At 40.0% G+C, this 12,480-nt stretch overlaps 1 protein-coding gene across 1 annotated transcript in view; it reads left to right on the top strand.

Annotated features, from left to right (window-relative positions):
* Nucleotides 1–11,072, top strand: part of fstl5 (follistatin-like 5) — a gene marked incomplete at its 3' end in the record, with an annotated part of 160,540 nt that extends 149,468 nt beyond the window's left edge. Inside the window, exons 15-16 of the mRNA XM_083980598.1 lie at nucleotides 151–275; nucleotides 10,370–11,072. Of these exons, the coding sequence (XP_083836724.1) occupies nucleotides 151–275; nucleotides 10,370–11,072 (828 nt within the window). The remainder of the gene's footprint in view (nucleotides 1–150; nucleotides 276–10,369) is intronic.
* Between the last annotated feature and the right edge of the window lie 1,408 nt (nucleotides 11,073–12,480).

Below are 12,480 nucleotides of genomic sequence, written 5' to 3'. Positions count from 1 at the left end.
ATATTTATTGTACAAGTATTAATGTGCTCTGGTTGTTATGCTACAGATACGTGTGAGTCAGAGAGCTGAGTGAGTGGAAACCAGCAGCACTGAGTGTATTCATCAGGCTCATGTTAAACACCCACCACCTCCTCTGTTGGTGTTCACCAGGTAATCAATCAGGCCAGTGGAAGAGTCTCTCACCACACCGTGCACACGCAGCCGGTCGGCCGGCGCTTCGACAGGGTGGATGATTTCTTCATTCCCGCCTCCAGCCTCATCATTAACCACATCAGGTACGTACTGCGTGATCCAAGAACACTCCTAATGCAAATTGATTTTCAAATTAAATTCACCCCATTGGCATTTTATTCACTTTTTTTTTTTCTTTTCTCCAAGACTCAATTCTGCCGTAATGATGTGGATGGGTGTTTTGTGTGTGAGAACGAGTGTGTATTTGTCTGTTAATAGAGGTTTTGGGAGAAAGGTCCAGTGTCTATCTGTGCTGCAGATGAGCACATGGCCAGATCCCCTCAGAACAAATCCTTGTTGCATGAGCCCTGTTGAATTAATCGTTGATATCTGATTATGTTATGGATCCAAAAGCAACAAGGCCAGTTGACAGCAACTGATTTTTTTTAATTACTAAAAGTCCAGACGGCTGCAGAGCTACACATGGTTCCACTCAAACTATTACTACTACTATTATGTTCAGCATTTCCCCAGTGTCGTTAACCAACCTATAAAAACCAACAAGGAGAGGAGATAACGACATGAAGGCAAAAAGAGAAACTATAATGTGTGAGCGCTCGACGAGAGCAGCAGAATAAGGGCAGGAGTTCAAAGCCTTTTGCTCCTTTGTATCGTTTCATACAGGAATCATATAAATGAGTCTCCTCTCTCCAAACAACCCTCCACTTTGTTATCTGGAGCATTCACAGCCCACATGGACCAAAGAAGATGCTCACACACACACAATGTTTAGATCGAACATTACTGAGTACGGAAGCCGAGAACGGCCACGTCCATAATATTTTTTTTATTATCGTTTTCTCGTGATAACGACTTATTATTTCGTTATCTCGAGATAACAAAGTCCGTTTTCTCGTGATAACGAATTAATTTATTTCGTTATCTCGAGATAACAAAGACCGTTTTCTCGTGATAACGAAATAATCATAGAATATGTCGTTGACATGGTTGCCTAGCAACATGTTTCCCCGGTGCAATCGCTTCTGTTTACGGGGTTAATATAATACATCCATGGTAGCAGCTGGTTAGCCGCTGTAGCCTATGTTCGTAGCAGGAGGCTACTAAAGCGAGTCTGTTGGAAACACTACACATCTACAGATCTAACGTAACAGAAGAGATGTTTTCGTGGGATAATCAGAACCATGTGTAGAACTCGTATCAGTGAGCTGATTAATGTGATCACATCATCCTGATTTCAGCCTTCAAGAGCTGCCACTAACGAGTCTGCTCTGAGGAGCTGTCAACAATGAAGTACCGGTAAGTTACACTTAACGTTAGTTTGTTTACTGAGCTGGGTTTATTTAAGGGGCTACAGGTTAGGTTAGCATAAACACATGAGAGTAGACTACGTTATCCGGCAGCTTCAGCTAAGGTAATGTTAGCTAGTTGCTGCTCAGATAAAGCTCATGAACACCATGAACACTGCTGTCTTGCCAAATTAACATTAGCCTACATGTCAGTGGTCGCAGGCAACAGGTGTCTGATGGTTGTGGTTTCTGACAGCAGCAGCCAGTAGCTAACGTTAGCTTAGCTGAAACAGGATCGATGGGACCACCAGGACCACCGGCCGGTAGCCCCTTAAATAAACCCAGCACAGTGACGTTATACAAACTAACGTTAAGTGTAACTTACTGGTAAGTTATTGTTGACAGCTGGTGTGGACAATAATCACACCAGTGAGTAGGCTAGAGTAGACTAAAGTTAACTGCCCCATGCTCGAGCTGAACAGTAGCCTCCTGTTGCTAGGCAACCATGTCAACGACACATTCTATGATTATTCCGTTATCACGAGAAAACGGTCTTTGTTATCTCGAGATAACGAAATAAATTAATTCGTTATCACGAGAAAACGGACTTTGTTATCTCGAGATAACGAAATAATAAGTCGTTATCACGAGAAAACGGTAATAAAAAAATGTATACGGACCTGGCCGTTCTCGGCTTCCGTACCTGAGGCAGCACGGCCGTGTGATTTAAATAATAGAAGCTCAACACTTGAGAAAGAATTCCTTGAAAGTGAAATTAGAAACTTTACTATACGGTTGCGAAGTTACATCTCTACAAAAGTCAAATGTCAAGATGAAATGCGGTGATGTCACAGCAGCCTTCTACATAAAATGAGTTAAAGGGGATCTATGCAAGTCGGAGCTCCCCCTGCTGGGTGGGTGCACAGCAGCGCAGTCTCCGCCCACCACTCAGAGGCGCATTGCTAATGAGCTACTGGTGCTCTGCAGAAGGAGAGCCCTGGGAAATGGCACAGGTTTTGTGATTTTGGCTTAATCACAATTTAAAGACCACATAGAATGCTTTACAATAACTAAAAAGGGTGGTTGGAGGGGGGCTTTAAGGGCAGAAGAGCTGAGGTTGAAAATTAGGGACTTTCAGCCGATAAACACGACTGACTGAGGACGTAAACTTTTCACTCTGGAGGATTTATGAGAATTTTAAGGAGATTGGTGAGATTTAGATTTCTTTTTTGGCTTTTTTTTTCTCAGTTTCTGAATCAAGGAGCAGGGAATCAAAAGCTTTGGGGAAATCTTTAATCTTAAAACAAATAGGAACTGAATCTACACTGAGTGGCCACTTTATTAAGCTCAATCCGACACAACAGCTCTGATATAAATTCAACCCACGCAATGTTTGTAATGTTCAGTTTTATTGACAATTAGAAATGTGTTAATTGGAAAATCTATCTTGTGAGGTCATCAGTTGTAAGTTGGTATAATGTTTAGCTATATGTTCATTTATGTTCAACATTACAAACACCCCTGTAGATAATGTAGTTCAATACAACACAACCACTAACTACATGACCTCAGTGCTAACACATGATTCAATGAACAGCTCTGTGTCAGTGGAGAAAATCATTGAAGCACATTTCAGGGCAGAGTTGTAGTGTAGCTACAGATCTGCCTGATTAAACGACCACTGAGTGTGTGCATATATCTCATAATATGTTTCTATCCACTAATGCTACTTAAAATAAAGTATTCCAATAAAATCCTCTCCCACATCGCTCGTCCTTATAAATATCTGGTGGTGTTGAGGAAGGCGCTTAGTGATTAAGCACATTGTTTTTACCGGCTCTATCACTGAAACGAGGATAGGCATTTTAATTGTGTTGCTAAGCGTCCTGAATGGTAAGTAAACGCTGACGATCGGTTGGACCGAGCAGCCTTGAATCAGCTCGGCCTCATAGTGAATGCAGTGCAGGTCGTGTGTGCTGATTTAAACAAAAAGACCACACACACACACACAGTCAGGGTGAACTTTAAAACACTAAATCAGTTATAATGTTTAGATCTACCGGTATATATCCTCAGACTTTGTGTCAATAGTCAATTAGGCTTTTTTTGAATAACATTAATCATAACAGACTTGAGTCATGTTTCCATCCACCTATTTCATGCACATTTTGAATTTGCGCTTCAAAAAACCTCAGTGGAAAGGCCAAAAGTGTGCATCAAATTTTTTTGCACAAGGGGGAGGGTGAAAAATTTGCTGTATTGATACAGATGATGGAAATGGATAAATGACCAAGCAACCGTTTGCCTTCTCCAGCATCTCTAGTCTGAACTGCTCCTAACACGGCCATGTAAGCAGACATGGCTGTTATTATAACTCTTCCAAGACAACATATCTGGAATAGTAAATCTTCAAAACTCTTCTTTTTCTTCTCTCTCTCTCTCTCTCTTTTGCCACCTTTGTTTTCTTTGCCACTGACTTTCCCGTTTGTTTACCTTCTTTCTCCTGCACATTGGCAGCTGACTTGAGAATTAGCACTAAAACGTGGATGGAAATGCATGCAAAAAAAAGAATCAGCAAAAATCTTGAAGTTGATGATCAATTCAAACACGTGGCTGTTGTCAGAGTGTGGCCAGGAACGAGCTGGAGGTCTGGAGGCTTTGTGAGTGATAGTCCAGTATGTGTGCGCGTGTGTGGTGAAGCTGAGTTTGGTGGACTGTGTTGGGATCTAATTTCATCACAGCTGTAATTAGACCCTCCGAGACCTGCATGGAAGATTGCAGGACAGTGTGGCTGCATTTTTTTTTTTGCCTTTGAAAATTGTCGTCTTTACCAGCTCATCATTTCTGAAGCTCACAATAAGCTCCTTGTTGCTGCTGCTGGAACATGACTGTCACTTACATAAACACACAAACACAGAACAATGACAATTACCTTCACACAGTATGGATGTTGTGTATCTCACCAGTTAATGGTGTGTCGGCGTTTAACTGTACAAACACTGTGACCAAAGTGATTTGTCACTGTACAGCTACGTCTCAGTGGACACGGCAGTGTGGATAAAATCCTCACAATATAACAACATAATTTTAGACCATTTTTATAACCAATCATTTTCTTAATCAAGTATTTAGTCAGAAATCTGTGAAGAACTCCTCTTGTAATTTCTCTAAACCCAAGGTGATCTCATTGAATATTAATGACCCGTTATTGGCAGAAGGAAAATATTCCATTTAAATGAAATTACTCAGCAAAGCTGTGAAATCAAAACTGTGATTTAAAAATCAAGAGATAAACAGATCACCACAGTGAGAAGACGAAAACGACAAATTCTTACTTTGTAGAAGCTGGAAATGTCAACTATTTGACCTTTCCACTTGTAAAAACAAGTGTTTAACTAGATTCATAGTTTAAGAAGAATTCTTTGGATATGCTAATTGACTAACTGCTCTAATTTTCATTATCGATTAGTTTTGTCTTTAAAATGTCAGACGTCATCCCAGAGTCTTAACGCCTTCTTTTTGTCTGATTTACAGTCTAAAACCAAGAGATTATGTTTAACATGAGAAAACCCAGCGCGCAGCAGAGGGTGTGTCACATTTCAGATGCAGATTTACCTTTCTGTCCTTTGACTAATCCATTGTTACGAACGACTCATATCTGGTTAATCCAGGAAATTAAATACTTGAAAAATCAAGTTGATACAAGAAGCAAATTCCTGGTATCTGTCCACAACAGAAAAGACAGTGTTATAATGCAGCATGTTTCATGTCTGCTTCTGCCGCCTTGGGATTATGTTGAAAATAGATGTTCTCACTTCAATATTTCATGCATCAGACTGGTGTTTTGAGCTTCCACTGAAAATATAAACAGTGTCTCAAAACCTATGGTGGTTAAGAAACTTCAATTTTAACATCTCCAATTCGATTATGAACTAATTAAAATACCAATACAAAGTTCTTCTGTATAATACAGTGGCAATGTTGAGAGGTTATTACTGTAATTTTTCACTTTCAGGAGTCATTTATGTAACTGTTGAATTCAACTGAATTAATTTTCGTCCAAACAAACTTGAATTTAATTCTTGGTTTGATTTTTGTGTTTATACTGCTGCTACAATCCTGAAGTTCATCCTTGGAACAGTCAAGTGGTCGTTTTATATCTTCGCCAGAATATCTCAGTTTACAGATGAAGTACACGAAAGGCTTTGGGTTGTGTTCATGTGCATGGCTGTTGTTTATTTCATTTCGACAGCTGTTTTTATTGCAGATATTAGGAAAAGCTTGAATTAACTGCCGCCTCGTGGCTTTTCTCTGTACCCACACAGCTATTTGTCTGCTGCCAGCATCGCAGCATCGATTAGTCGATTTAGCAGCATGAGCAGTGTGTGAATAGCCGACATATATTCACCAACTTCCGGGAATTGTTTAATGACTGGGGATTCCCTCGGCAGCTACTACAGTACAGAGCAAGCGGGAACTTCTGGAGGCTGTCATTCATTAAACCCATCGAGTTACAGTCGGGGGACTTGGCTCGTCAGCAAAAAAAACCCTGTTATTTCGTATTTTCAGCCACATCTACCGCTCCCTGCAGCTCCGGCTGCTTGCACCTATTTGTCACAAATTTCTGATCATTGCACAGACTGGCTCTTGGCAAAACAAGCCGAGCGAGATGTTGATTCACTATTTTTATGATGCAGGACGGGTAAGTGAGAGTTGCTGTGCTGTGGATATCTTTTCCTGTGCAGCGTTCACTGCTCTGCCCTGGGTTCATGAATTCTGGCCTCTGGATCTATAACTTGAACCTCAAAGTAAACATTATATCAGGGTTAGACATTCACACACCCAGCCTATTCCCGAACTGAAAATAGGATAAGATAATAAAATGTGAAGGAGCTTCATTTGAACACAGTCCTGTTGTTGCAGAACTAGGGAGAATCTTTAATGTATTAATCAATAGTAGAAACTAGAAACGACAAACAGCAGCTGTCAGTTTGGCTGAGAGCAATCTGGGTCTGCCAATGAAGCAACCCAGCTGTGTTCAGATCAGAGCAAGGCCAAACAATGTCTGATTATGAATTTTTCATACATGGAAAAAAAAAGTCTCACTGTTGGTGAAAATAATCTCTTCATTGTGGGATAAATGCACCATTGACCTTTAGCTTCTAAGCATGTTACCAATATTTCACAGCATGTGAGCACTACTCATCGATTTCTCACAACAGCCACAATATTGAACACAACCCATTGCAAAACAATTTCAACAGTGTTTGACGAGCGGAGTGGTAATATCAGTCAGTAAATCCTCAGCTCCGTCTCTGAGTGGATAAGAGAGGGACACGTTTGTCCAGGTTTAAACTGCACATTTAAAAAAAATCAATGAGAGCTTATTTCTTTAATACCGGTTCATGAACCAGCCTGTGTAGAGTTTAATCTAACAAGTTTAGCTTTCCCAGTCATATCAAGACTCTTAAATTGATTTGACATAATAGCCAAAGACCTACAATTTCATAACTGTTGAATTAGAAGATGGAATAAATCTGTCTCCAAGTCAGTTATGAGTATTAAATGAGACTTATTTCAAGAATAACAGGAGGTAAATGTAGCCTGGAGCAGGCAATTTCACTTTTTCTTCTGTGACGGTAATAATAGTTATGAAATAATTTTCAGTTTTAATTAAAAACCACGTACATGTTAATTGCATCTAATTACATCTGAAGTTCTAAGATGAGATCATTATTATATGTAATTAAAGGATTTAATATAAGTTTATGTGATGTAAACAGATGGAAACTTGTAACAGTGAATCATAGGTTTCATAGTTTCTCAGCTCAATTTGATATAGATTAGATATCACAAATTTACTATTATTCTGATATCTGGCCGTTTGTGGATTAGCTGGGGTTAGGAGAGCCTTCTCTTGCGTGCGTGTGTGTGTGTGTGTGTGTGTGTGTGTGTGTGTGTGTGTGTGTGTGTGTGTGTGTGTGTGTGTGTGTGTGTGTGTGTGTGTGTGTGTGTGTGTCTCAATGTATTTGTTTTTATTTGTATTTCTTTACCTGACATTGTATCATTGTATCTTTTTGTGGAAGGACCCCCTCGAAAATGAGATGATTCATCTCAAGGGGCTATCCTAAATAAATAAATTAAAATTAAAATTTGAACTCAACTTAATATCTCAAAGATAATCATCCATGTATTGACTTACTGTATTTATTTGGCACTGTACTGACATTAAAAGTCAAATGTCACCTTAAAGCAGAAGTAAGCGGAATATTTGTGTTAATATAAGTCTTAAATAGTTATATCACTTACATAGAGTGTTTGGTCCGAAACACGGGTCTGTCAGTCACTCTGCTCTGCTGTAAGCCAAGGAGAAAATGTATTGTATACTTCCTTGTATCCTACAACCTTTATCCAATGAGGAGAGAGAACGGCATGAAGGGCTGTGTGTCTAACGAAGTTAGCCAAAACGACCGGATCGCTTACTTCTGCTTTAATGTAGCTCCTTTAGATAGCTGTGCTCAGCACTCATGCACCTAAAAATACTGAACTCATTCCTCCTAGTGATATTGTTTTGGTATCACAATCACATTCAGTACTTTTGTACTGAATCTTTTGTTGTTGTTCTGCTGCTGCAGTTCCAGTAAAATATTAATTGTTGTTTAGCAGTACTGGTTAGCTTTGGCTGCTGTACACACACAGTGCTGTGAAGGCTGTTGGTTGTGCAGTCTAAAATTAACAGTGACAGCAGTCAGGCCAATGCACTGTCTAATCAAATGAGACACTCAAATGTAAGTAATGTGAGACAGTTTTGTTCTGGACTCACATTAAAATCCGAAGCTAATGTCATTTTTTATTTATAGACATCCATCCAACACTGACAGTCAACACAAAACCACCAGCTCCAATAAATTAGTACATAAAAATCTGAAAAAAAACGGACTATTTTTTATTCTAAAACAGACTTCTAATATTGGACATTATGTATAGTATATGGACAGTATGATCTGAAGTTCAGCTTATTTTCTGTCACAGCACTGTCTCAGTCAAGACAACAGGTAGCCACCAAATGTAAAACGCTACTCCAATAAAGATAAGACAACTTCATTCTGGTTTATGATGGATCTTTTGCTTGCAGCTTTGTGGGGAGTCTGATTACAGATCTGTTCAAACAGTACGACGGCCGACTAGAATTTCTGACCTAGCAGCAACTCATCAAGTCAACAGCAGCGACAAATCGAAGGAAAACAAACTTGGCAGAAATCTATATTGAAATTTGTCGGGCGGTGCCCAATTCAAGGTCCAAATTTGGCTCAGTGTAGTGACACTAATATCAAAGACAGTTTAGCATTAATGTGTAATTTGTTTTTTTACATAAAAAAAACTAAAAATACAGTTCAGATCAGTTCAGATCTCATCTTGTCTGGCCCATTGCAGCCTCCCGTCTGGACCTGGTGGACAGAATCATCTCTGGATCGATGGTTCCCTCCACAGGGATGATAATGTGTTTCGTGGCTTTCAAACAGCCATTTTCTGTTCACAGGTACAGACAGCTTGGTGCTCAAATGGCATAAAAGATGATGAATAACAGCGAGATTGAAGTGCCTGTCAGCATCGATCAGCTGGTATTCACATTTAATTGAGGCCTGTCAGCTCCTTGCATATTCCCCCCTCTGCCCAGTTCAGCTGTTAAAATGTAATGTGCCATTAAAAGATTCTTTAGGTTTTTGTAATGAGGAGCATTTCCACTGATCCATGCCCACATAAAACACTGCAGTAATTCTATTAGAGAGGAAACTAAAGATAATGTTAGACTGCCAATATTAAGATTGTCAGGGTCCACAATTTGCCTGTTCAAGTAGTTAAATGGACCTCTCAGCAACATCTAATTTTTTTTAACCTTTCTTTGAAATTATGCCAGTCCAAAGATTCTTATAATTACCCTGTGAAAATCAGTTTGCATTTCTTGTTTCAGGTTGACGTCATCTTGATATGTAGATGGTGCTGCTCTGATTCAAGACGTTACCACTTACTGCTGGAAATTTCATAAGCCATGGAAATAAAAAAGAACCTCAACGTCTAACTGATATATTCCTCTGTTTAAAACAGGAAACAATACATTTTCATATACAATACTTGGTCAAATTAACTTTCTTAAATCAGTTTTACTATCTTTTACTTTACATTTTGTCTTGATTAACCAAAAATTCAAGCCCTCTAACCATAAAATTCATATTCATACTGTAGGTACAACATTGTTTTGTATGTTAAGTAGCATCACACTTAGTATTGTTGAGACCAATTGATAAGTATTTAGTCATTAAGTACTGGATTAAATGAAAATGTAGCCTCATAATGGCGTTTGATGAAATAACAAGAGGTCACCATGATGACTGATCTTGTGACGGACATAAATGTTTCAAATGTCATTGTTGAATGAAATTGTTTTTGTGACGTCATTCAAAGTATGTGATACAAATGTCAACCTCAGATCATCAAAATGATTGGGTTTACATGTTCTGGGATCCATGAATGTCCAATACTTGGTACATTCAAAGTGGGTATATGTTGAGAGGATGGGTGAACTCTTTAGAAGTACTGTGATTTATCCTCCAGGCTCCATAAATGTGTGCGACTAACTACTATTGCAATCCATCCAAAAGTTGTTGAGAAATGAGAAATATCAAAAAACAAAAAATGAACAAAAATGTAAATCTTGCGGTGGCACTGGAGGGAAGGTTGGTAGAAGTTGGTAGTCTCCGCTCTCGGGGAATATGATTCTCAGAATTAATGGATGTTTTGACATCAAATGTTCTTGTATAAATAATTTGGGGTTTTACAGGACAGGAGTGTTTTATTGATCCAATCTTTGTTTTTCTTTAAATTCAATACAGGTTTGGCCTCATCCTTCATCGAAATGAGCCTGTCCTCCACAAAATCGACCTGGAGACGTTGTCGTATGTGAAAAACATCAGTTTGAGGGAGTACAACTGCATCCCCAAGTCCGTAGCCTACACCCATCTCGGCGGCTACTACTTTGTCAACTGCAGACCCGACTCCACCGGCGCCACACAACCTCAGCTCATCCTGGACAGTGTGACGGACAGTGCGATTGGCCAGAACGGCGATGTCACCGGCACTCCCTACGTGTCTCCAGATGGTCATTACTTGGTCACCGTCGACGATGGCGACGGCCTGATGAGGATCCAGACCGTCTCTGAGCGCGGAGAGATCCAGGAACCCTTCGACATCCACACCAACCTCCACCTGTCCGACGTGGCGTTCCAGCGCTCCTTCACCGAGGTCCACCAGTACAACGTGTTCGGCAGCTCCGGTCGCCAAACTGACGCTCTGTTTGTGGAGCTGAGCACCGGGAAAGTCAAGATGATCAAGAGCTTGAAGGAGGCCACCAAGTCGTTTGAGTGGCCGTGGAGCAGTAGGAACAGGGTGATGACCAGCAGCGGACTGTTCGGCCAGTACCTCATGACCCCGTCCAGAGAGTCCCTCTTCATCCTGGATGGACGGCTCAACAAGCTCAACTGTGAGATCACCGACGTCGTCAAGGGCAACGTCGTGGTGTGGGTGGGGGAGTCTTAAGTCGTAACACCAACACCCAAGGAGCTTTGTTTTCCTCAAAGGTACTGTTGCACTGAATTCTGTTGCAGATTCTTTAATTTTTGTGGAAGCACGATAGTGAAAACCACAGATTCAGAAACCAAATTGACCATTTGTAAGTCTATTGGATGAAGAACTGTCATCCATGAAAAAAAAAGAAACAAAAGAAAAAGAAAATCACAAGTGAGGAAGTAATTGATTGACACTGTCTCAAGGCCAAGTTAATTTTGTTTTGTTCCACCCACTGGGAGGTTTGTCTCTAAGTCGATATAAAGTTGCTTGCTGGTAACATTTTCAGGAAAAATTGGTATGAATCCGTAAATCTGTGCAACTTTGCGTTATTATTCACAGTCAGTTGTATTCAGTGTGTGGGAATGCTGTAGATAATCTCTGAATCTAAAATTAATGCATAAGTGAATTGGCAGAAATAGATATATATACTGTGTATGTCCAGGTTAATTCTTGTAATTTAAGTTTACCCGTCCCCAACTTTTTCCTGTGCCTTGAAGGAAAATTGCCCTCCATCAGAGGAATTAGTGTAATTATTCCCAGAATGACTGCAGACTACATCCCTTCATTTGACTCCTCCATTCGTAGTGAGTGTGGTTTCTCTCTCGTCTATCTGTCCATCCAACACGACCGACTCAGTCTAATTAAAACGAGCCCTCGCTGTGATCCCATCCTGTTTGAAGTGGAGACTGAGACACTGAGTGGTTCATTATGGTTGTGCGCTCCGTAACCTTTGATCCAAATTTATAACCAGCGTTGGAAGGTTCTGAATGATATTTTTTATTTTTAGTCCAAAGCAGAATAATGAAAGTCAGCGGCGATGTTAGTTAAATTGTACCGGCTTTACACGCTGCACATTGTGAGATTTAAGTATTTCAAAATGTTCCTTAGCAAAGAGTCAATAGAGCACTTGTGTGTGAAGAAAATCCTATCATAACTTCAATATCCCTTGATCCCAAAAAAAAGAAAAAAGATTAAGTTAAAAAAGAACGAAAAAGCAAAGCATAGTAGAGTAAAAGAGAGTGAAGAGTGGAAAACATGCACTGTCTGCTGTGTTTGACAGCATGTTTCAAGTGGCTGTTTTAATGTGAGGTAATGACGAGCTGACACACACAGGGCTGTGGTTCCACCATGGCGTGTAGAGGCCGTGAACGTTCCTGCTGTAGAGTCGTAGCTGATGAGTCAATGAAAGCGTTTTCCTAGCTGGACACATTTCTATGCATTTTCACCCTAGCACTCTATGACTCTGTGAATCACAATGGGCAACTGTATTTCAAACTTAGTATGGACTTCTGATGTGTACAGATTATATAAAGTCATTCTGTCCTTCCTGTTAAACCCTACTCGTATATATTTTGGTCTGATTTTATTTTGAGTCTTT

Source organism: Trachurus trachurus (genome assembly GCF_905171665.1).
Source record: "Trachurus trachurus genome assembly, chromosome: 10".
In the NCBI taxonomy this organism is placed as follows: Eukaryota; Metazoa; Chordata; class Actinopteri; order Carangiformes; family Carangidae; genus Trachurus; species Trachurus trachurus.
Note: the sequence above shows the minus strand (reverse complement) of the source record. Positions and strands in the feature narration are given on the sequence as shown.